The sequence below is a fragment of the Megascapheus bottae genome, chromosome 8, assembly GCF_031878675.1.
Source record: "Megascapheus bottae isolate mThoBot1 chromosome 8, mThoBot2.hap1, whole genome shotgun sequence".
Taxonomy (NCBI): domain Eukaryota; kingdom Metazoa; phylum Chordata; class Mammalia; order Rodentia; family Geomyidae; genus Megascapheus; species Megascapheus bottae.
Window position 1 is genome coordinate 2,037,201 of NC_143516.1, and position 20,746 is coordinate 2,057,946.

The 20,746-nt window shown below is 51.5% G+C and overlaps 1 protein-coding gene across 1 annotated transcript; it reads left to right on the forward strand.

Moving 5' to 3' along the window:
• Positions 1–1,306: 1,306 nt before the first annotated feature.
• Positions 1,307–18,822, forward strand: Sft2d1 (SFT2 domain containing 1). Its single transcript, XM_090337847.1, has 8 exons — positions 1,307–1,404; positions 7,647–7,733; positions 8,714–8,793; positions 9,388–9,469; positions 12,052–12,087; positions 14,044–14,102; positions 16,527–16,556; positions 18,631–18,822. Exons 1-8 carry the CDS (start codon positions 1,321–1,323, stop codon positions 18,668–18,670), a joined length of 498 nt encoding a protein of 165 aa, XP_090193973.1. The 5' UTR covers positions 1,307–1,320; the 3' UTR covers positions 18,671–18,822.
• The last annotated feature ends 1,924 nt before the right edge of the window (positions 18,823–20,746 follow it).

Here is a 20,746-nt window from a genome sequence, read left to right on the forward strand (position 1 = left end):
GTTTTAGAGGCCCACACAGCGCTTGTTGTTGTAATAGTTTTATTATTTTATCCCACAGTGATACGTGGCTTAAATGCAGTGTGCATTTAAGGTTCTGCCTGTGCCATCCAAAAGCAGGTGAACCGGGCCTTAAGAATCAGGGAAGGGGCGAGAGGCGTGCACGTCTCGAGCCAGAGAACTTAGCTCCTAAACAGCTCTCCACTCTGCCCCACACCTGCTCCGGGGCTCGGGCAATGTCCACGGCCGGCGGGGCGACCCACGCAGCAGTGCCACGCAGCGGGCAGTGGGGCACCGCGAGCAGGGCCTTATCCCAACACGGAAGAAAGAGAAGGGCCGGTGCTGTGGCTCCAGAGCCCCCGCGGGCCTGGGGGAGACCGCCGCCCCACGCGTGGGTCTGGGCCTCGTCCAGAGCCCCCGCGGGCCTGGGGGAGACCGCCGCCCCACGCGTGGGTCTGGGCCTCGTCCAGAGCCCCCGCGGGCCTGGGGGAGACCGCCGCCCCACGCGTGGGTCTGGGCCTCGTCCAGAGCCCCCGCGGGCCTGGGGGAGACCGCCGCCCCACGCGTGGGTCTGGGCCTCGTCCAGAGCCCCCGCGGGCCTGGGGGAGACCGCCGCCCCACGCGTGGGTCTGGGCCACGCGCAGGATTCTTAGGAGACCTTCCCACGCCGGGGGAGCACGCGGGAGAGGATGCGGGGCTGGGGCGGTCCTGGGGTGGGGGGGGAGAGTGACGGCCCCCGGGCGGTCGGGATGGGGGTGGGACGGGCCCGGGGGAGGGGAACGGGGGGGGGCGGCACCGGGGAGGGGGTCGGGATCGGGGGAGGGGCCGGGCCCGGGGGGTCGGGATGGCGGGGTAACGGCCCCGGGGGGGGGGGGGGGGGTCGGGATCGTGGGGGGAGAAGGGCCGGGGGGGGGGTCGGGATCGTGGGGGGAAGAAGGGCCGGGGGGGGTCGGGATCGTGGGGGGAGAAGGGCCCGGGGGGGGGGGGTCGGGATCGTGGGGAGGGAGAAAGACCCGGGGGGGGGGGTCGGGATCGTGGGGGGGAGAAGGGCCCGGGGGGGGTCGGGATCGTGGGGGGGAGAAGGGCCCGGGGGGGGGGGTCGGGATCGTGGGGGGGAGAAGGGCCCGTGGGGGGGAGAAGGGCCGGGGGGGGGGGGTCGGGATCGTGGGAAGGGAGAAGGGCCCGGGGGGGGGGTCGGGATCATGGGGGGAGAAGGGCCCGGGGGGGGGGGGTCGGGATCGTGGGGAGGGACGGCCCCGGGGGAGGTGGACCGGCCGGGGGGCGGGCCCGGGACGGGCGCGCTCGGGCTTCCGGGTGTCCGGCATGGCGGCCCGGGACGGGGCCATGGAGAAGCTCCGGCGGGTCCTGAGCGGCCAGGACGACGAGGAGCAGGGCCTGATGACGCAGGTGACGACCGGCCGAGGGCGCGCGTGGGGGGCCGGGCGCCTGGGGTCGCCGGGGGGCCCACGGGGCCCGCGTCCCCCCCGCCCCGCGTCCCCCCGGCCCCCGGCCCCGCGTCCCCCCGGCCCCCCGGCCCACCGCCCCGCGTCCTCCCGGCCCCGCGTCCCCCTCGCCCCGCGACCCCCCGGCCCCGCGTCCCCCCCGCCCCGCGTCCCCCCCGCCCCGCGTCCCCCCCGCCCCGCGTCCCCCCGGCCCCGCGTCCCCCCGGCCCCGCGGCCTCCCGGCCCCCCGGCCCCGCGTCCCCCCCCGCCCCGCGTTCCCCCCCCCCTCGGGTCCCCGCGGCTCCCCGGCCTCCCCGTCCCCCCCCCCCCGTTCCCGAGGCCCCCCTACGCGCTGGCGTCCTGGTCATCAGCCCTGCGGGTCTTGAGCGAAGGCCTTGGCCTCCGCCGGCGGTGGGCGAGGCGCTGTGGTGCGGAGGCCCTTAGAGCCGTGCTCGCACGGTGGGTGTGCAGATGGAGCACGGTGGGTGTGCAGATGGCAGATGGAGCACGGTGGGTGTGCAGATGGCAGATGGAGCACGGTGGGTGTGCAGATGGCAGATGGAGCACGGTGGGTGTGCAGGTGGCAGATGGAGCACCGTGGGTGTGCAGATGGCAGATGGAGCACGGTGGGTGTGCAGATGGCAGATGGAGCACGGTGGGTGTGCAGATGGCAGATGGAGCACGGTGGGTGTGCAGGTGGCAGATGGAGCACCGTGGGTGTGCAGATGGCAGATGGAGCACGGTGGGTGTGCAGATGGCAGATGGAGCACCGTGGGTGTGCAGATGGAGCAGGGTGGGTGTGCAGATGGAGCACTGTGGGTGTGCAGATGGAGCACTGTGGGTGTGCAGATGGAGCACGGGCTCCATCGAGCCAGTGCGGGCGTGCGGGCGTCTCCACACTGCGTGAGTAAACCCCGGCACACACCTTCCACCCAGGCGCTGGTCGAGCACGAGTCATGGGCCCTGGGAGGAGAGGCAGCGAAGGGGTCAAGAATCAAAAGCCCCAGCAAAGAGGTTTCGCGTTGTCATAACTTAAACGCCCTGCTTGCACTTTGCCCAAGACTTGATAAGGCTTCGTTAGGCCATGGAAATAGGAATGGAGCAAGAACTGCTCTGCAAGTGATTTTTAACAGGCCTCGTGACGGCTGGGCAGGAAGGGCAACCCCAGGCGCAGAGGGCGCTTTCTTTTCCTTCCCCCTGTACTCTTCTGACTTCCTTCTTGCATCACACTTAGTCAGCGCTTCTTGTGGGCAGCCTTTTGACAAGTGTTTCCGTGTCATGGATTCTACAAGTTGTAACACTAAGAGAAAAGGCTATGAGTTTCAACTTCCAGTAAGTTGGCTTACCCAGCGAGTGACATTTTATTAGTGCCTGTTTTGTGCGCCATGTCATGCTCTAGTTGTTTTACACTGCACTAGACATGCCCACAGGTGACCCTTGAAGTTCAATTAAGATGTATAATTTGGTTTCTTGGTTCTACTGCCATGTTCTAAGTGTTGACGGACCTGTGGTCCGAGGCCCTGGTAGGGTTATTTCCACCATGGGAAATGTTGGGTGTCGCTCTAGACCTGGGGGAGAAGGTTATGTAAAAGCCTCTGATCTCAGATCAGAGTGATTGGCTGGAGATGAGTAGATCACACTGCTTACAAGTATATAACTTGTCCAGCAGAAAAGTGCCATGGGAAAGTTAGAGCAGGATGTAGAGCTTGGGGTTGCTGTACTGTGTGGAGTGGCCAGGCCATGTCACGGTGATATGTGATGGGCCTAAGAGCCCTGAGAGTCTGGAATGAAGGTTTGTAGGCAAGGGAGCCGGGGTGGCTGGAGCAAGGTAGGAGTGCGTGCGTGCGTGCATGCGTGTGTCTAGCCTGCAAAACATGATCAGTTCAAAAGCCATGCGCCTGCCCTGTTCTGAAGGCTAGGGGAAGGATTTTGATCTGTCTTTGCTTGGAATGTGGGGAAATGTTTTTAATGTAATGGTGGTTCTCAAAATTGCAGAGCCTTAAATGAATCTGACATTCTAGTTCCTACATTTAAACACATATGACTCAGTTGCAGTAAGACATACCTTCAACTCCTTCTTAAGGAAGAAGCCCACAAAGAGGGGATGGGAGTCAGGAACCCAGGGTAACGCCTGTAATCCTAGCTGCTCAGGAGGCTGAGATCTGAGGTTCACAAAGCTGGAAATGACACTGGGGCTCAGTGATAGAGCATTATTCTTGAGCACAGAAGCTCATGGACAGTGTCTAGGCCCTGAATTCAGGGCCCCATAGGCACACAAGAAGGTGAAGGATAGAGGAATGAGGATAAAAGTGGTAGAGCACTTTTGCAAGGAGGAGGCTTTGAGCTTAATCTCTATATTACCCAAAACAAAGACAACCAAACACACGCACATCTTCATTAACTGATCGCAGATCAGAGTCACTTCATTACAAATGTCATTAACTGGAAGATGAACCAATGTATCTGAGATTTGTCCCTCCCCCTTCTATATATACGAATGGTACATTCATCTGTTCAGTGTGAACACACACACCTACATATTGAGGGTCATTTCTTTCTTTCTTTTTTTTGGGTAACAGGGTTTACTCTGTAGAACAGGCTAGGATTATGGTGTTTGTCATCATAGCTGGCTGTAATCTACACGTGTGTGTGTGTGCGTGTGTGTGCCCGCGCACACTCGACAGTCTTGGGGCCTGAACTCAGGGTATGGACTTTGTCCCTTAGCTTATTTACTCTACTAATTGAACTGCAGCTCTACTTGTAGCTTTTTGTTTGTTTTTGGTAGTTAGGGCTGACTTGAGGGAAAGGTCTGAGGGCCTCAGCCTGGGTGGCTAGGACTACAGGGAAGAGATATTCCTTCATATGTGTAGCACAGCTCTTACTGAACAGTGAGTGCAGTATTGCCAAATAATTTTTTAATTTTTGCACCTCTTTTTGCACAAAGACTTTTAAAGATCTTTCTTCCCAGATTCAACAAACATATACACAAGTGTATATGTTTTTTGTTTCTCTGTTGTGGGGCTTGAACTCCGGGCCTGGGCACTGTCCCTGATCTGTTCAGCTCAAGGCCACTACCCTATCTCTGGAGCCACAGCACCACTTTTGGTTTTCTAGAGGTTAATTGGAGATAAAGTCTCAAAGACTTTAGTGCCCAGGCTGGCTTTGAACCTTGATGCTCCCATCTCAGCCTCCTGAGTAGCTGGGATTACAGGCGTGAGCGCCGCCTCCAGCTGTGCTCTGAATTTTAAAGGATTGCTCTGGCTGCTGAGTGAAAGAAAAACTGTATAGGAGGGGCTGAGAATGTGGCTTGGTGGTAAAGTGCATGCCCTGGTTTGATTCCTCAGTACCAAATACACAGAAAAAGCTAGAGTTCAAGCCCCAGGATTGGGAAAAAAAAACAAACCAAAACAAAACTAGAGTGTAAGATTCTAGAGGCTGACCAGGTGATTGGTACAGATGGTGGAGTGGCTGAAGTCAGTGATGCAGAGGAAGCTGGCAGGTTCTGTAAGTGGCTCGACAGTAGAGCCAGCTGGGTGTGTTCTTGACAGGTTGTCCTCCTGGGGTTTGGCTTCAGTCTCTGGGGAGTGAGAGGGTCAGTCAGACTCCTGGGGCAAAATCGGTGGCATCCAGTTGTCAGTCAGGCCACTGACAGCAGGAGGTGGGAGGAGCTGTGTTGTGTTTAAGTAGAAAAGACTTGGCCTCAGGGTGTCTCCAGGGTGTGGCGGTCAGAAATGCTGGGAGCAGAAGGTGACCACTGAAGAGCGTGAGAGCGGACCTTGGAGGTGTGTGTGAGAAAGGGGCAGTGGGTGTGGAAAGGTCCTTCCTACCTTTGTGTCTTTTTGAATACTGCTGTTATTGTGGAAAGGGAAGGAGGGGAAGCAGGATGCAATGCTCATGTCCTTTCTCCTGCTGGCATGGCCCAGGCCCGCTGCAGTCTGGGCCCACGCTGCGCAGCAGCTGTCCCCGGCCTCCGAGGGTGCAGCAGCATGCACAGGTGGACCCTTTGCTTACCCGTGCTGTGGGGGTGTTTGTACGGGCCTGGACAGGCTCTGTGGTCGTACACCGGGCTGGGAAGGAGCTCCAGGGGTGGGGCGAGGGGCTTTCTCTTCCGCTGGATTCTTCTTTTTTGAGGGGAGGTAGTCACTTAACGTGCTTGTCTTTCTGTTCTGAGACCAGACTTAAGAGATGAATGGTGGGTTTGGTTTCCCCATCCTGCCTGGAAAAGCAGAAGCAAGTTTTGGAGGCAGAACCTACCTGCTGGAGGTGCAGGATTTCCGTCTGTCACCTCATCTTGCCCAGGCTGTCTTACATTTGGAAGCATTCTAGGGGATTGATGATTCCAAGTGCAAACAGAAACCATTTGTCATACCCTGTCATGTGAGATTATCTCGGGGAAGATAGAGATAGGAGGAGAAAGACGTACTGTAACACGAGGACCATTCCATTTTGTTGCTGAAGGAAATAAACCAGGTAATGCAAAGGGACAGTCGTTTACTTTAGGAACAAAGGGTTGGTTTACGTTTGTAGAGGAAAGGAAAGCAAGGGCAGTCTTATCATTGTACTCTCCACCTGTGAACCATTTCCATTTTAGTTAAAATGGGATAAATACAATATCATGCATGATATGTACACATTGTAGAATGGCAAAATCAAGCTAATTAAGGTTCTGTTTTATTAAAGTGGCACAGATTGTTTATAAAGGTAATTAATAATTAGGTCATTTATTAAGTAATGACTGAGATTTTAGGGTTTATTCTGTTCTATGTTAGTACACAGAATTTAGAGTGTGTGTGGGCGCGTGTGTGCAGTCTGGTCCTAGGGCTTGAACCCGGGCCCGGACAGATCCCTGAGCTCTTTGCTCGAGGCTAGGGCTCTACCACTTTTGAGCCACAGTGCTACTTTTAGTCTTACAGACTTTCCTGCCTGAGCTGGCTTCAAACCAGGACCCTTTGATCTCAGGTTTCTGATTAACTAGGGTCACAGGTGTGAACCATTGGCGCCCAGCAATTTAGGTCTTTTTATAGGAAACTTTATTCTATATTTTAAACCAAGTGATCTGGGAATCAGAATAGGTGAATCCAAGCTGGGTTATAGAAAGTTAAGAAATGTCAAAGTGGTATGTGTTACAACTACAACGCTTACATTTCGTCTGCTTTTCATGCTGCATAAGGACTCCGCCTGGCTGTTCAGGTAAGTGGTGGAACCAAAGGCACTGCCACTTGAGGCTTCTCAGCCCCCTCCTGTTTCTGTTGTGAACACACATCCTAAGCGTGGGTCTTACATCAGTTATTTGAGGGGGGTCACTGTTACCTCTTCGCACACTTGTGCTCTTATTTTTTAAGTGTAGATGATGAGATAGAGTAGAAATTTATGTTTGGGGGTAGAAGTCCTTGAATATTTCCAGTTTTTTCTTTTTTCTTTTTTTTGCCTTGTTAGGCCGGAAGGGCCAAGTATGCACTAGTGGCACACTTACTATCTGAGTGTTCCCGCTTAGCCTTTATCTTGTCATACTTTCAAAGCATGCCTTGTAGCTTCTACTTTTTCCTACACAATTTGGCTTGAATTTGCATCATGTATGAAGTACTGTGCTGGAATCAATTATTTCAAACACAGTTGTTCCAAGGAGGACCCAGCTGTCACCATAAGTTGGCTTTCAGTGAACTGGAAACTGCTGTGGAATCTGGTGCAGGCTCCCTCCTCGGCTGCTGTGTCGTCGGCTGCCGATTCTGGTGGTTGTCCAGTTGTCCCACTGTACCCCTGGCCTGTGTCCAGTGAGTGACCGAAGGGAGGGTCCAGAGGGCCAGACCTCCGCCAGCCCTGCAGGCTCCCGCCGACCTCCACTGCAGACCTCTCCCTTGTGCAGTGCTGTCCACAGCATCCCTCACCTGGTTACCGGTGTCCTCCGCGCCCTGTGTGCCCAGCCCTGCAGCCTGTTCTGTACTGTCTCACTTTGTTTGGCTGAGTGGGCTTCTGACGCCTGATAGCAAGAAAGTGTTTAGTGAAGCCCACGCGACCTTCCAAAGGCAGTCACCTCTAGTAGCACCTCTAGACCTCACCTTGAGCACCTGTAATCAGGAAGTGACACAACAGTATGCAGAGTAAAAGGCTCCGCACAAGCTACCCTGAAACTCGCCTTCCCTCCGCTTGACGGGCCGGGTTCCAAGACGCTGACTGAAGGACCCGTTCTCAGCGGTCCTCTCCTCCCAGGTCCTGGACAGCAGCACCCTGAGTTTCAGCACCAGATTGAAGTGCTTTGCCATATGCTTCGTAGCCGGCATTTTCTTCTCCATCCTTGTGAGTTATGGCTTTACCTTGGTGAATAGTTGTTATTTGGGGGCAGGGAGTCCGGCCTAGTGGTGGAGTGCCTGCCCAGCATGCCTGAAGACCTGGGTTTGATTCCTTGCTACCACATACATAGAAAAAAGCCAGAAGCGGTGCTGTGGTTCAAGTGGCAACGCGCTAGCCTTGAGCAAAAGTGTCCAGGGACAGTGCATAGGACCTGAGTTCAAGCTGTAGGACTGGCAAAAAACCCTTTTTATTTTGTAGGATTTAAGCCCATGCTGTACTGGTAAGCAGTCTCCTCGTTCTGTATGCTATTAGATTTATTTTGATGGAACACACCACCTAAAGACTGATTTTTTAATTGCTGAAATAGTTATGTTTTAAAAAATCGATGTTTATTAAGAGAACTGTCAAGAGCCGGGTGTGGTGGCTCACACACCTGTAATCCTAGCTATTCAGGAGGCTGAGATCTGAGGATCAGGGTTCAAAGCCAGCCAGGGCACAAAAGGACCTGAGACTCTTATCTCCAATTAACCTCTAGAAAATGGGAAGTGGGGCTTGGCTCAAGGAGTAAGGCTGTAGCCTTGAGCTGAAGAGCTCTGGGACAGCATCCAGGCCAAGTTCAGGCCCCAGGACCTACCAGGAGAGAAAGAGAGAGAGAGAAAGAAGGGGGGGGAGGGAGGGAGGGGAGGAGGGAGGGAGGGGGAGGGGGTGAAGAAGAGAGAACTTAGATGTGTTTATGGTCTGAATATTTAACTTCAAGCTTGAGATTTTATTGATAAGTACAAAGTCAGTTTTGTTGCAGCTCATTTATGTGTATTCTTGCCGTTAGTCAGAAAAGTCAAGTTTAGTGCATACCATTGGGAGTAACAGATGTTCCTGTGCAGAGGCCAGATGGGAGCGCATCTGCACTTAAACACAGCACTCACAGCAGTAACAGTTTGTGTTTCCAGCCGATACAAACTTATTTGTGTCTGTCATGTCTGACATAGGGAACTGGATTGCTGTGGCTTCCCAACATAAAGCTTTTTGCTGTGTTTTACACCCTCGGGAACCTTTCTGCCTTGGCCAGGTACGTCTGTGTCTGTGGCTCCTGCTGCCACACTCACCTGCTCATGAGCACCACGATCCTGGGATGCCTCTTTTGCTCTGTACCTCCACAGATTCAGCAGTTGGTTCACTCTGTAAGGCTGATTGACCTCTGCAATGTGCCAGCTCCCGTGAGGGCAGTTGGTGCCGTGCTCTGAGGCTGTGCTGAATGTGCCACACAGGTTGTTGATTGCTAGTGCCGTCCCTGTGCCATACTGTCGAGGTGGGGACAGGCCCCAGCCCAGCCTTGCTGGCTCATGGGAGCCTGGCTTGGTGACACCAGATCTGAAGGGAGTACTGGCCAAGGACCCAGGAGGGACAGCCACACAGGGGCCTGGTGGGCAGTAGAACACTTCAACAGCACATTCACACTGCTTTAACAGAGTACCAGAGAGGGGCGATTCCTCAAGTTCCAGTGTTTATCTACAATGCCAGAGGCCATGATGGAGGCTTTGGAAAGATGTGTGGAGGGAGATTTGTACTCAGTAAACTGACATGGCTTCTTGATGGAAAGCAGTTTATTTTTGCATATCTGGGGTATTAGTAGAGCCCCTCTCAGTGATTTTGTTTCCAATAGTACCTGCTTTCTCATGGGACCAGTGAAGCAGCTGAAGAAAATGTTTGAAACCACAAGATTGTTGGCAACAGTTATTATGCTTGTAAGTAAATAATGCTATGTTGTTATTTTTATTGGGTCATTCATGGGACTTGAACTTAGGGCTTGAGTGTTATCCCCTAGCTTTTGTACTCAAGGCTAAGCAGCATTTTACCGCTTGAGCCACAGTTCAGCTTCCAGCCTTTTTTGTGGTTAATTGGACATGAGTCTTACAGACTTTCCCGCCATAAAGATCTCGGAATAGGATTACAGAGGTGTGAGTAATTTTGCCCAGCCTTAAAATACTTTCATTAAAGTATTTTTTTTCTTTTTTTTGGCACCAGTTCTGAGCCTTGAACTCGGAGCCTGGGCACTGTCCTTGGGCTTTCTCAAGGCTAAAGCTCTACCACTTGAGACACAGCACCATTTCTGGCTTTTTTGCTATGTATGTGTTACTGAGGAATTGAACCCAGGTCTTAATGCATGCTAGGCAAGCACTCTACCACTAGGCCAAACTACCAGCCCCTCATTAAAGTATTTTTATTACTACCTTATGAATGATTGCCATCTTATGCTCAAGCGCAGTGTAATAATGAGGGATGTGCAATTAACTACACACTCAGAGCTGTATGGTTGAAGATTTTAGATGGTACAGTGCTGAGTATATTTTCTTTCTCTCTCTCTCTCTCTTTCTTTCTTTCTTTCTTTCTTTCTTCCTTCCTTCCTTCTTTCCTTCCTTCCTTCCTTCCTTCCTTCCTTCCTTCCTTCCTTCCTTCCTTCCTTCCTTCCTTCCTTTCTGTGCTTCCCTGGGGCTTGAACTCAGAACTGACCTTTTTTTTAAATTTTCTTATCTTTCATTTATTTATGATCAAGGCTTAGCATTCTACAACTTTAACCGTAGTGCCACTTCTAGCTTCTTGCTGGTCAATTGGAGATCAGTGTCTCATGAACTTTTCTGCCTGGATTGACTTGGACCTGGGATTCTCAGATCTCAGCTTCCTGAGTAGCTGGGTTTATAGGCAAGAGCCACTAGGAACTGGGTGTATTTTTTTCCCACCAGTCCTGGGGCTTGAACTCAGAGCCTGAGCACTGTCGTTGGGCTTTTCCCCCAAGACTAGCACCCTACCACTTGAGCCACAGCACCACTTCCAGCTGTATTTTTTTCTATGAATGTGGTACAGAGGAATCAAATCAGGTTTTTGTGCATGTTAGGCAAGCACTCTACCGCTAGGCTGAACTCCCAGCCCCTGTATTTTCATTTAAGACCTACGGACTGTTGGCTATCTGTTCTGTTTGTGGAAATAGGCAGGTTGCTCTGAGTCCATCTCAGGCGAGCTGGCAGAGGTGTCTTCTGGCTTTTGTCCCTTTGTGGGATGATGCATGACCAGTGATCCTGGTCACGAGGCTTCTTTCTGTAACAGCAACACCTTGAAGCAGCCCCCATCACACAGTGGGGCGAGAAGGCTTATGGTTGGGATGAGAAGTTTTGCTCGTGGCAGGGTGGAGGTTTTCATTTGGTCACAGGAATGGCCTGACACCCTCCCCTTCATGCCTCTGCTTCTTCCCTCATGTAATTCCCCGTGTTTTACAGACTTCTTCTGTCTGGAGGCATTTTTGATACTTAAGAAATAGAAATAGCAGCACTAGCAGTTTAGTTTTTCCTTTTAACTATTAACGATTTCCAAACATTAGTAACTTACATTAACTAGCAGTTAAAAAGTATTTATAACTAGCCTGTCTACCAGACTTCTATTCTCTCAACAGAGAAGAAGTTCACATTTTGACGTAATTCAGCATGGATTTTGTTGCTGTGTGTTTATAGCTCTTGTAGTTATTTCACATGTTTAGCTTATATATCAACATGACTACCTGGATTATTAAAATTGTCTTACACTGGTAGTGTACATTCCAATGATAGTTTACTAAGATTTGTTTTAGATGTCTTGGCATTTGTCATTAACCTTAGCAGCTATGCCAGGATGTCTGGAAGTACAGAATGTCTCCCTGAATCTCAGTGGGGCTGGCTTGTGGCTGTGTTTCGTGGAATGAAGACACGTGGCGTGGAGGCTCAAGTAGCTGCTGCTCACAGCCTGGAGACAGGCTGCCCTCTACAGCTTCAGCTCAGTCGTGTGGCAAAAGACACACGCTGAACTTCCATTGTAGCAGACTTGAGAAAGCGAAGCAGGAGTGCACCCGTCATGTTAGAGGTGGTAGCGGGGTCTAGCCAGAATCTGCACCCGAGCCCGGGTCTCTCAAGCTACGGGGCCAGGCCTGGACTCCCTCACCCCTGCCTGCTTCTCTGACCGCTGCTGTGACCCAGGCATTTGTGCATGGGTATGGAGTCGTGTGCAGACTTCTCTGCAAAGTGGGTACTCCCACGTGTGCAGCCATGCGCAGGTGAGCTGCAGTGAGCTCTTACACCATTAGTGGAAATGTCTGTGAGGAGAGCTTGTGTCATTGAACAGTCTTTAAGTGTCTCTCACGTAAGCCACACACTAGTTATCAGGCTTCACACTTGACAACCGCAGTCAGAGGAGAACTAGATTTTCTTCCAGTGTGTTCCCAGGGGTAGTGCAGGACCATTTGTGGCTTTGACTGGGCTTCCGGAGGCCTCCCACCACTCACTGTGTACCCTTTCCTCCATAGCTCTGCCTCGTCTTTACCCTGTGTGCCGCCCTGTGGGTAAGTAGTGTCAGCGTGTGGGCTTCCCGCCACCTTGTTCCCTCATCACCCCACCTAGCTCAGTCTCATTTTACAAGGCTCCCTGGGATTCCGAGTCACTTAAACGGACATCCACGTGGCCTGGATGGAGCGGAAACTGTCATCCCCGCAAGGAGTTGTGCTGAGCCTGGCCAGCGCCTCTCACAGCGTGCTGATTTGGGGTCTCCCTCGGGCTCCTCCGTGTCTGTTCCGCTCTGAGTTCTCCCTGTCTGTTCCCCTGTGCCTTCTCTCTGTGGGTTCTCCCTGTGGCATCTCTCTGTCCGTTACCCCTTGGGTCCTCCCTGTGGGTTCTCCCTGTCTCTTCCTCTATGGGTCCTCCTTGTGGGTTCCTCTGTGGCTTCTCTCTGTCCGTTACCCTTGTGGGTCCTCCCTGTGGGTTCTCCCTGTGGGTTCTCCCTGTCTGTTCCCCTGTGGGTTCCCCAGCCACCACAGGGCAGGTGCAGTGTGACAGGATGCTCAGACCTGTGGGAGAGAAGGCAGGAGAACAAAGCAGACCCTTGGGAAGGAGACAGAAGAGCTTTAGCCATGTGCCCTGTGGATACCTAAATACTCACCTTCAGCCTTGTCTTCATTAGATCTGTTTGCTTTTTGTACCTATCTGCTTCCCAGAAGGCCCTGAGGCAGGTCTTGAGCTGGGAACCAAACTATACTTTTTTTTTTTTTTTTTTTTTGCCAGTCCTGGGCTTGAGCTCAGGACCTGAGCACTGTCCTTGGGCTTTCTCAAGGTGAGAGCTCCACCACTTGAGCCTCAGCACCACTTCTGGATTTTTTTCCTCTGTATGTGGTACCGAGGAATCAAACCCCGGGTCTTCGTGCATGCTAGGCAAGCACTCTACCACTAGACCACACTCCTGGCCCACCCAACTGTACATTTTGGAAAAGAAAGGCAAGGGTTGGGGTGCCAGAGCCCTGGGCTGTCCACAGGCTAGGCCAGTGTGGGGCGCAGTCCCGCAGTCCCAGCACCGCAGGAAAGGAAGGGGCTGAACAGGTGTGTGTGTTAGAAATCCCCTATCAACATGCTCTGGCTTTTATGTGTGGACTAGCATTAGCTTTATGACATACAGACCTCATTTTCTAATGGTCATTTTAAAGAATAATACTCTTAAATAATCTTAGGACTACCTAGGAAACATTGGTTTCTTTTTGTAAAGATGAAGAGTAAGGGTTAAATAGCAGAGCGTAACGCTGGCCTGTGAGAGTGGCTCGGGGCTGTGGCCTGGGCAGCTCGGGCAGGCACCTAGGCGTTATCCCAGGGCCAGGAAAGAAACACGCGAAGACGTCTTCAGTCAGGTGGCTTTAAAGCCTTGCAGAAGCTGTCCTAGAAGATGACAATAATAGGCACTTGTTCTTCCAAAAACTACTCAAGAAAGGGAGTCGGGGTCTCTGTAGATGCGTAGGGGAGCGGGACTGTAGATGGGGTGTCTGTAGATGGGGGAGGGGGAGCTGTAGTGAGGCTTCTGTAGATGGGGAGGAGAGCAGGGCTGTAGTCGAGGTGTCTGTAGATGGGGAGGAGAGCAGGGCTGTAGTCGAGGCGTCTGTAGATGGGGATGGGAGCGGGGCTGTGGACAGGAGTGGGGATAGGTAGGTGGTAGATGGTGCGGCGGCTGTGGGCTGAGGCCTGCCACGTCTAGGAAGGCTTATGTGGCTTCAGTGACCTCACCGTAGGAGTTGTTTCCAGCCTTTGCACAGCTGCTCAGCAACATTTAAGGTCCTGTGTTTTGCAATATTTAAATGAACAGACATAGACCATTTTTGAAGGAAATGTACTTCCTGGACATTTACATTTCTGAAGTGTTTCATATTAAAATTTAATAAAGACTTTCGTATTTATCTTCTTTTTGAAGGGGAAGAATTGGACTTGAGTATAGAAAGTATTATTCTAAGTCTAAATGCATTCTTCTGCTTTGTTCTTGTTAGTGGTACAAGAAGGGGCTGGCCTTGTTATTCTGCATATTGCAGTTCTTATCCATGACGTGGTAAGTCTTTTTCTTTTCTTTCTTTCTCTTTCTTTTTGGTCAGTCATAGCCCTTGACTCCAGGCCTGTCCCTGAGCTCATCAGCTCCAGGCGACCCCTTGAGCCACAGCACCACTTCCTGTTTTCTGGTGGTTTATCAGAGATGAGTCTCACAGTCTTTAGTGCCCAGGGCTGGCTTTGAACCGTGATCTTCAGATCTCAGCCTCCTGAGTAGCCAGGAGTACAGGTGTGAACCGCCTCACCTGACCATTTTTTTTCTTAAAGCCCTCGAGTGCGGATTGGAAGCCTGTGCCGTGGGCTGGACTTCCTGTGAGGTCTGAAGCAAGTCCCGGCAGACAGCGGGCCTCGGCACTTTGGAGGGAGGGCCCAAGAAAGAAAAATGAGTGGCTCTCAAGTGTAACCCTAACTATTCAGGAGACAGATTGGGGAGATGGTGGTTTGAGGCTGCCCACGCCCGGAAGTCTGTGAGGCTCCATCTGCGCTCCAGCAGCTGAGTGTGGTGGCAGGCGCCTGTCATCACAGCTGTGGTGGAAGGACTCGGCCGGGAGGGCAGGGCACAGGCACAGGCAGTCCTAGCAGGAGGTGAGACCCTGTCTCCAGACCACTGGTCAGAGGTGGAGCACCGGCCCAGGGAGGGGGGGCTGTCCTTCCAGACTGCAGGACTGCCAAAAGAGGAAAGAAGCGTCCGTGCTGCCGACGGGTCCATACACGGGGCCTGTCCACGGGCCTTCCGCCCTCCACTGCTGCTGGCTGCATAGGAGGTCTGGACGCACCCTGTGTGGGGGCAGTGACTGCTGTCCTTCTGTCTGCAGTTTCCTCTCATGTTTCCCTCATGGGCCTCCCCACTCCTGAAGGCTGTGTGGGTCTGTGCGCCTTCAGTCACCTGCACAGGAAGCCCTGGAGGCTTGTGTGACGAGGGTGTGTGCCAGCTGCCCTGGCTGCCTGTCCCAGGGCAGCAGCCCGATTGGCTTTCGGGTCTGTCCATCTTTCCACAACTGGATGCCATCTACCAGCAACAAGGGAGTGTGCCCCAGGTTTCATACTACAGCGCTAGTTGGCTCTTTTGTGTTGAAAGTGAAATGTAAATTGAGTCTCTTGATTATTTTCTCTAATATTGATTAGCAATTTTATTACTAGTTGACTTACCTCTAAAGGAAAAGCATCTAAAGTGGTTTTAGTTTCTGCTTTATTCCTGGAGGTATGGTTCAAGAGATAGAGCTCTTGCCTAGCATACTTGAGGTCCTCTAATAAATCCAGATATACGTACACACATTATATATACATGTGTGTATATGTATACACACATATATATGTGTGTTCCATATATACACAGCAGAAAAATTATCGTCATCACCATATAAGAGTAACTTTTATTAGAAGTTCACATTTTATCATATCACATGTGGGTCATGGGACTTGTACTGGATGCTGTCCCTGAGCTCTTCTGCTCAAGGCTTCTACCTTACCTTTGAATGAAGTCCCATTTCCATTTTCTAGAGGTTAATTGGAGATAAGAGTCTCAGGTCCTTTTGTGCCTGGGCTGGCTTTGAACCTTGATCCTCAGATCTCAGCCTCCAGAGTAGCTAAGATCACAGGTGTGAGCGAATGCACCAGCTTAAAATCCATGTGCCTCCTTTTTTTTTTGCCAGTTCAGGGCCTGAGCACTGTCCTTGGGCTTTCTCAAGGTTAGAGCTCTACCACCCCATGACCCACAGCACCATTTCCAGCTTTTTCTATGTATGTGGTACCGAAGAATCGAACCCGGGTCTTCCTGCATGCTAGGCAAGCACTCTACCATTAGGCCAAACTCAGGGTGAGAGGGTTTGTTACAATGGAAAGAGTTTGTTAAAGACTTCTCTGGGGCCCAGGACTGGCAAAAAAAAAAAAAAAAAAAAAAAAAGACTGCTGGGCTAGGGTGTCTCTTGGTGATAGTGTTTCTATGGTTGGACAGTTTCTAGGATCTCTGCTTCTGCCCAGCACAGATAAAAACCACTTGAACAACCAAGTTGTTTGGTTCCAGGAGTGTGTCTATGTCTGTGTGTCTGCACATATGTTCATTGCACATGCCAGTCCTGGGCTTGAACTCAGGGCCTAGGCACTGCTCTACAGCTCTTTTGCACAAGGCTAGTACTCTAGTACTTTTGGTTTTTGGTAGTTAATTGGAGATAAGTGTTTCCTAGACATCTCTACCTGAGCTGGCTTTGATCCTCAGATCTCTGTCTCCTGAGTAGCTATGATTACCCGCCTGAGCCACCTGTGCTGAGGAGGGGCTCCCGATGTTAACAGGACATCACCGACTTGGTTTGGCTTGTGGTCTGGGTCTCACTTGGAGAGCTATAATCTGATATTTTGCCATTGTGCTCGTGGTGGTGGTAGAGGAGCCCTGGAGTGGAGCAGGTAACAATGTGCTGAATTTCTCTTGCAGGTACAGTCTGTCCTACATCCCATATGCAAGGTGAGCTTGAGTTTTTTATACAAAGACCTGGGTTTAAATAATGTATAGTTCAGTTGACTTTGATTTCTTGCTTAAAGGAATTAAGTTATTTTTTGCATGAGACACAAGCATCCAGGTGTTCCGTCCTGACACATGTGAGGTAGGTCGTGAATGCATTCCTGCCTTGCAGTCACCGTCAAGGAGATGTGGACTCTTCTGTGCTCTGCCTCTCAGTAACAGCACATGGGCTCCAATAAAACCAACTCTGCTTTTGGAAAAATGGCATGTGGGGGGGAGTGTTAGGAAAATGTGGGAACTGCATTAACCAGAAACTGCATTAGCCAGCAGAAATGTGTGCAGTCTGTATGCTAAGGGCAGCTGGCTTTCTCTTCATTTTCTCTTCCCAGACAAAGGTATTGATTAAGTTGTAGCATAAAAACAGCACCTTATTCCACTTAGTGGAAAGATTCTGATGAGACTTGGCTGTGCTTTTCTGAAATTTGGAAATACATTGTACATTTTTAAAAATATGTGTATACATTTTTTGTTTTATTAACATGGGTTTTTACATCATATTTTAAATGTCATGTTTAACAAGCAAGTATTCAAGAAGGAAATCTATATATAATCACCAGCACATAGATTTTAGAACACAATTAAAATTAAGCTGAGTCTTTGTAAAATATGTGTATACATTTTTAAAACAATAAAATGTACCATAAATGAATACATTTGAATACCACAAATTAACAAATTTGGATAGCATAAATTAGTAAATTGTTAAATCTCATAATCTGGCTAAATTGTTTCAGATTGTATGAGAAACTTCAAAAAATTATTTTGTGATCCAGTTCCTCAAGGGACATTGTATATTTTTAAACACGGCAAAACTGTATACAAAATAACAAAGACATTAGTGATGTTATTCTATCATATATGGGCGATTGTTTTGATGAATAGTTATTAGGAGAATAAAATAGTTGCCTACAGGAAGGAAAGCTGCAGAACAGGTTTGCGAAGTGCCCTAGGAGGCGCTCTTAGGGCCAGTGGGCGTGGCCCGGGCCTGGTCACCTCGACAGGTGATCAGAGCAACAGGCCACATGCAGGGTGTGTCTCAAATTGTACTGATGGGTTTTTTTTTAATAGTCTCAGTAAAAGGTTTGGGGTTTTTTAAGCTATTATATAAACACACAGTTATGGAAGAGAGTATGAAAGGTGGTTTATCACCACCTTTGATTAGTATTTCTGGAATTCTTAGCATTCCATGATAAATATTTTGCTTTTAAAATCCAACACACTCTGCCTCCTGCACGACGAGGCAAGTGGGCCTGTGCCCTTGTCTGCTGTGTCTCTTGTGGTACTTCTCCTCACCTGGGGGCCAGAAGTCATGGGGAGGCTTTCACAGCCTCCTGCTGAGCACATGCAGCACAGCACAGAAGAGAGTACAGGGAGGCCAGAGACAGCTCTGGGTGTAAACTAGATGCGCAGAGTCAGGTGCAGCCAGACTTGTGTGACAGAACGCATGGTATATCTGACTATCCACCATGGAGATTGCCAGTCCACCATTTTCCCGCAAACCTGCCTTGGTGGGTGAATAACCCTCCACGTGTGTGTACAGGGCAGTGGACTCCATCACCTGGCTGTTGAGGCTGACGTCAAGCATGAGTATGGAACGTTTTATCTGTTTTCATGTGGGACCTGGGCATTGTCCCGTGCTCAAGGCTAGCACTCTACTACTTGAGCCACAGCTCCATTTCCCACTTTTTTGATGCTTAATTGAAGCAGAGTCTCACAGGCTTTCCGCTGGGGCTGGCTTCAAACCAAAATGCTTAGGTCTCAGCATCCCGAGTCTCTAGGATTACAGCTGAGAAGCCGCCAGAGCCCACGTTAAATTCATTTATTTATATTAAATCAACAAACGTGATGGGAAAGATTTCAGAGACAAGTACTATTTGAAGAATTGGCAAAATACCTCTGTCTCGTCTCTCACTTTTAAGTGGTAGGTGCCACCAGTTTAGTTCATCAGAATCCCAGTGGTGCCAGTCTTGTTGTGCTTTTGAGGAATGTGACTTGTCTTCCGCCTCCTCCTCTGCAGGGATGCAGTTCTTAAGTGCTGCTCCTCTCTCCTGAGCTGAACGTCCTATAACGCGCTATGGCCTGGGGCACTGGAGTGTTGCTAACAGACTGTGCTGTGGACGTGCTGTGTTTGAAGTACCCAGTTCAACAGAGCCCCCCGTCACTGCAGAGCGGAAGACCCTCCTGTACTGTGAAGGCCACACCTCCCACACGCTCCTGCTGTGGCTCCTCCACCCCGGGCCACGAACCTGCTTCCCAAAGACGGGGAGACTTCAAATCATTGCCGACTGTAAATACTTTTGCCCAGTGTTTTAATCCTTTCTTTTTTATTGACAGGATAATGTCTAGAGGGGCTACAGTTCCATTCGTCAGGTAGCGGGTGCATTGCTTCTCGAACATTGATGCCCCTTCTCATGTTTTTGTGTTGCCCTCCTTCATCCCCTCCCCGGTTGTTTAATCTTTTCAAGGCAGATTTTGAAATGGGACTAAGGGATGAATCCGTGCTGCAGGGTGCATTCATCTTACTTGGCTTTCTTAAAATGTCTACATTTTAAAGATCTTTTTAACTTTAAAAATGTGAAGCTTTATATCTTAAAGTTGCTTATTACATATAATAAAAGTAATATATATCTTTACAACCTTGAAATAAGTCCACTCTTGGAAAAATAACCATTTTTAAAATAGAATTTATAGTATTTTAAGTGGTTCCGTTTAATTCGAGTAAGTGCGGGCACTTGTGTCGTCTCTGCAGACAAATGACAGGTACAGAGGCTGGACCGCTGAGGCCTGAGCAAAAGGAAATAGGGCCAGGAGTCTGGGAGGAGGTGGTGGAGATCAGGCCACCAGGCACCAGAGGACAGGGAGCTGGGGTGGAGAGGAGCGAGGAGCCAGGGCCATGGCCTTGGGAAGGAGTCGGATGGAGGGAGCCATATCCCTTGTGTGACCGCATCTGGCTGGTGGCAGCAGGGACGTGCACTGCAGGAGAGTGGCAGGGAGGGGAGTGCCAGCGTGGTGGAGCAGGGCGCAGAGGGCGGGCTGAGAGCTAGCAGTGCAAGGCCCCCGGAGGGCGCTGGAAGGGCTCTGGCTCCTCCCTGGCTGAGTGAGGCAGCTGTGGCCTGGGCGGCAGGCCAACCACCATGGTCATCGTGGTCCTGTGGTCGTCATGGTGGGGCTGAGTCTGTGGTGCTGGGCGTGGGGGGGAAGGACATCCAGTGCTGTGCCTAGGTCCCCGGCCCTTCCACCAGCCCCAGCTGCCATGGATGCGCGGGGCTGCAGGAGATGGGGAGCAGAGCGGGAACTCGGAGGTGAGGCCAGCAGAGGGACGGGTGGCAGTTAGCAGTCATACGGCAGAGCCCGGGTCTCAGAACAGCACGGGTCTCAGAACAGCAGACGACGACGAGCTTCTTTCCTGAGCTTCTGCTGTGGCTCCCTCTCCACTCGGCTGTGCGAGCCCCCAAGTCGCCACGTCTTGCCTGTCTGGGCACCTGCAGGAGCCCTGCGTGGTGGAAGAAGCAGAGCTGTGACCCGTGAGAAAGGCCTCTTGGTTTCATTCCTGCCCAGCTTCTTGAAAACTCCAATGCCATCTGCTCTCCTTGCCACGTCCCTGGCTGGACTTGGGTTGACCAAAGAAAGGAGGCTTCTAGGAATCCCAGCAAGAGTTGTAGGGGTCAGCAGGAAAGCAGGCAACAGGGACACCCGGTGTCCTGGCGGAGAGTGTCGTGGGCAGAGCACCACCACCCATCTTCTCAGGGACCCCTGCTTTTAAGAGCACAGGTTGGGGCCCTTGCCAGTACAAGGTGTACTCACCCCAGGACAGGGCAGTGCTGAGGGGACATCCACCGGGGGGTGGCATGTGCCCTCAGTTGGCAGGGCGAAGAGATGGAGGAGGTGTCACCTTGAGCTTGAGCCTTGTTGCTGGCTGCTCTTGAGCTGTTAGCAGGGGGCAGGAGCCTGACATGGTGCAGAAATTGCATCCAGTTGAGTCTGAGCCCTGTGGGCTGTCCCTCCCGTGGGGAGAGGCTGTGCTGACAGCCCTGCCTCTCCTGGCTGTAGCTGCTCTAGGTGGGGCTCCCAGCCCATCTAGCGAGGGGAGCCTGGCATCAGAGCCCAGTTCTTAGCATGACTACCCGTGATCT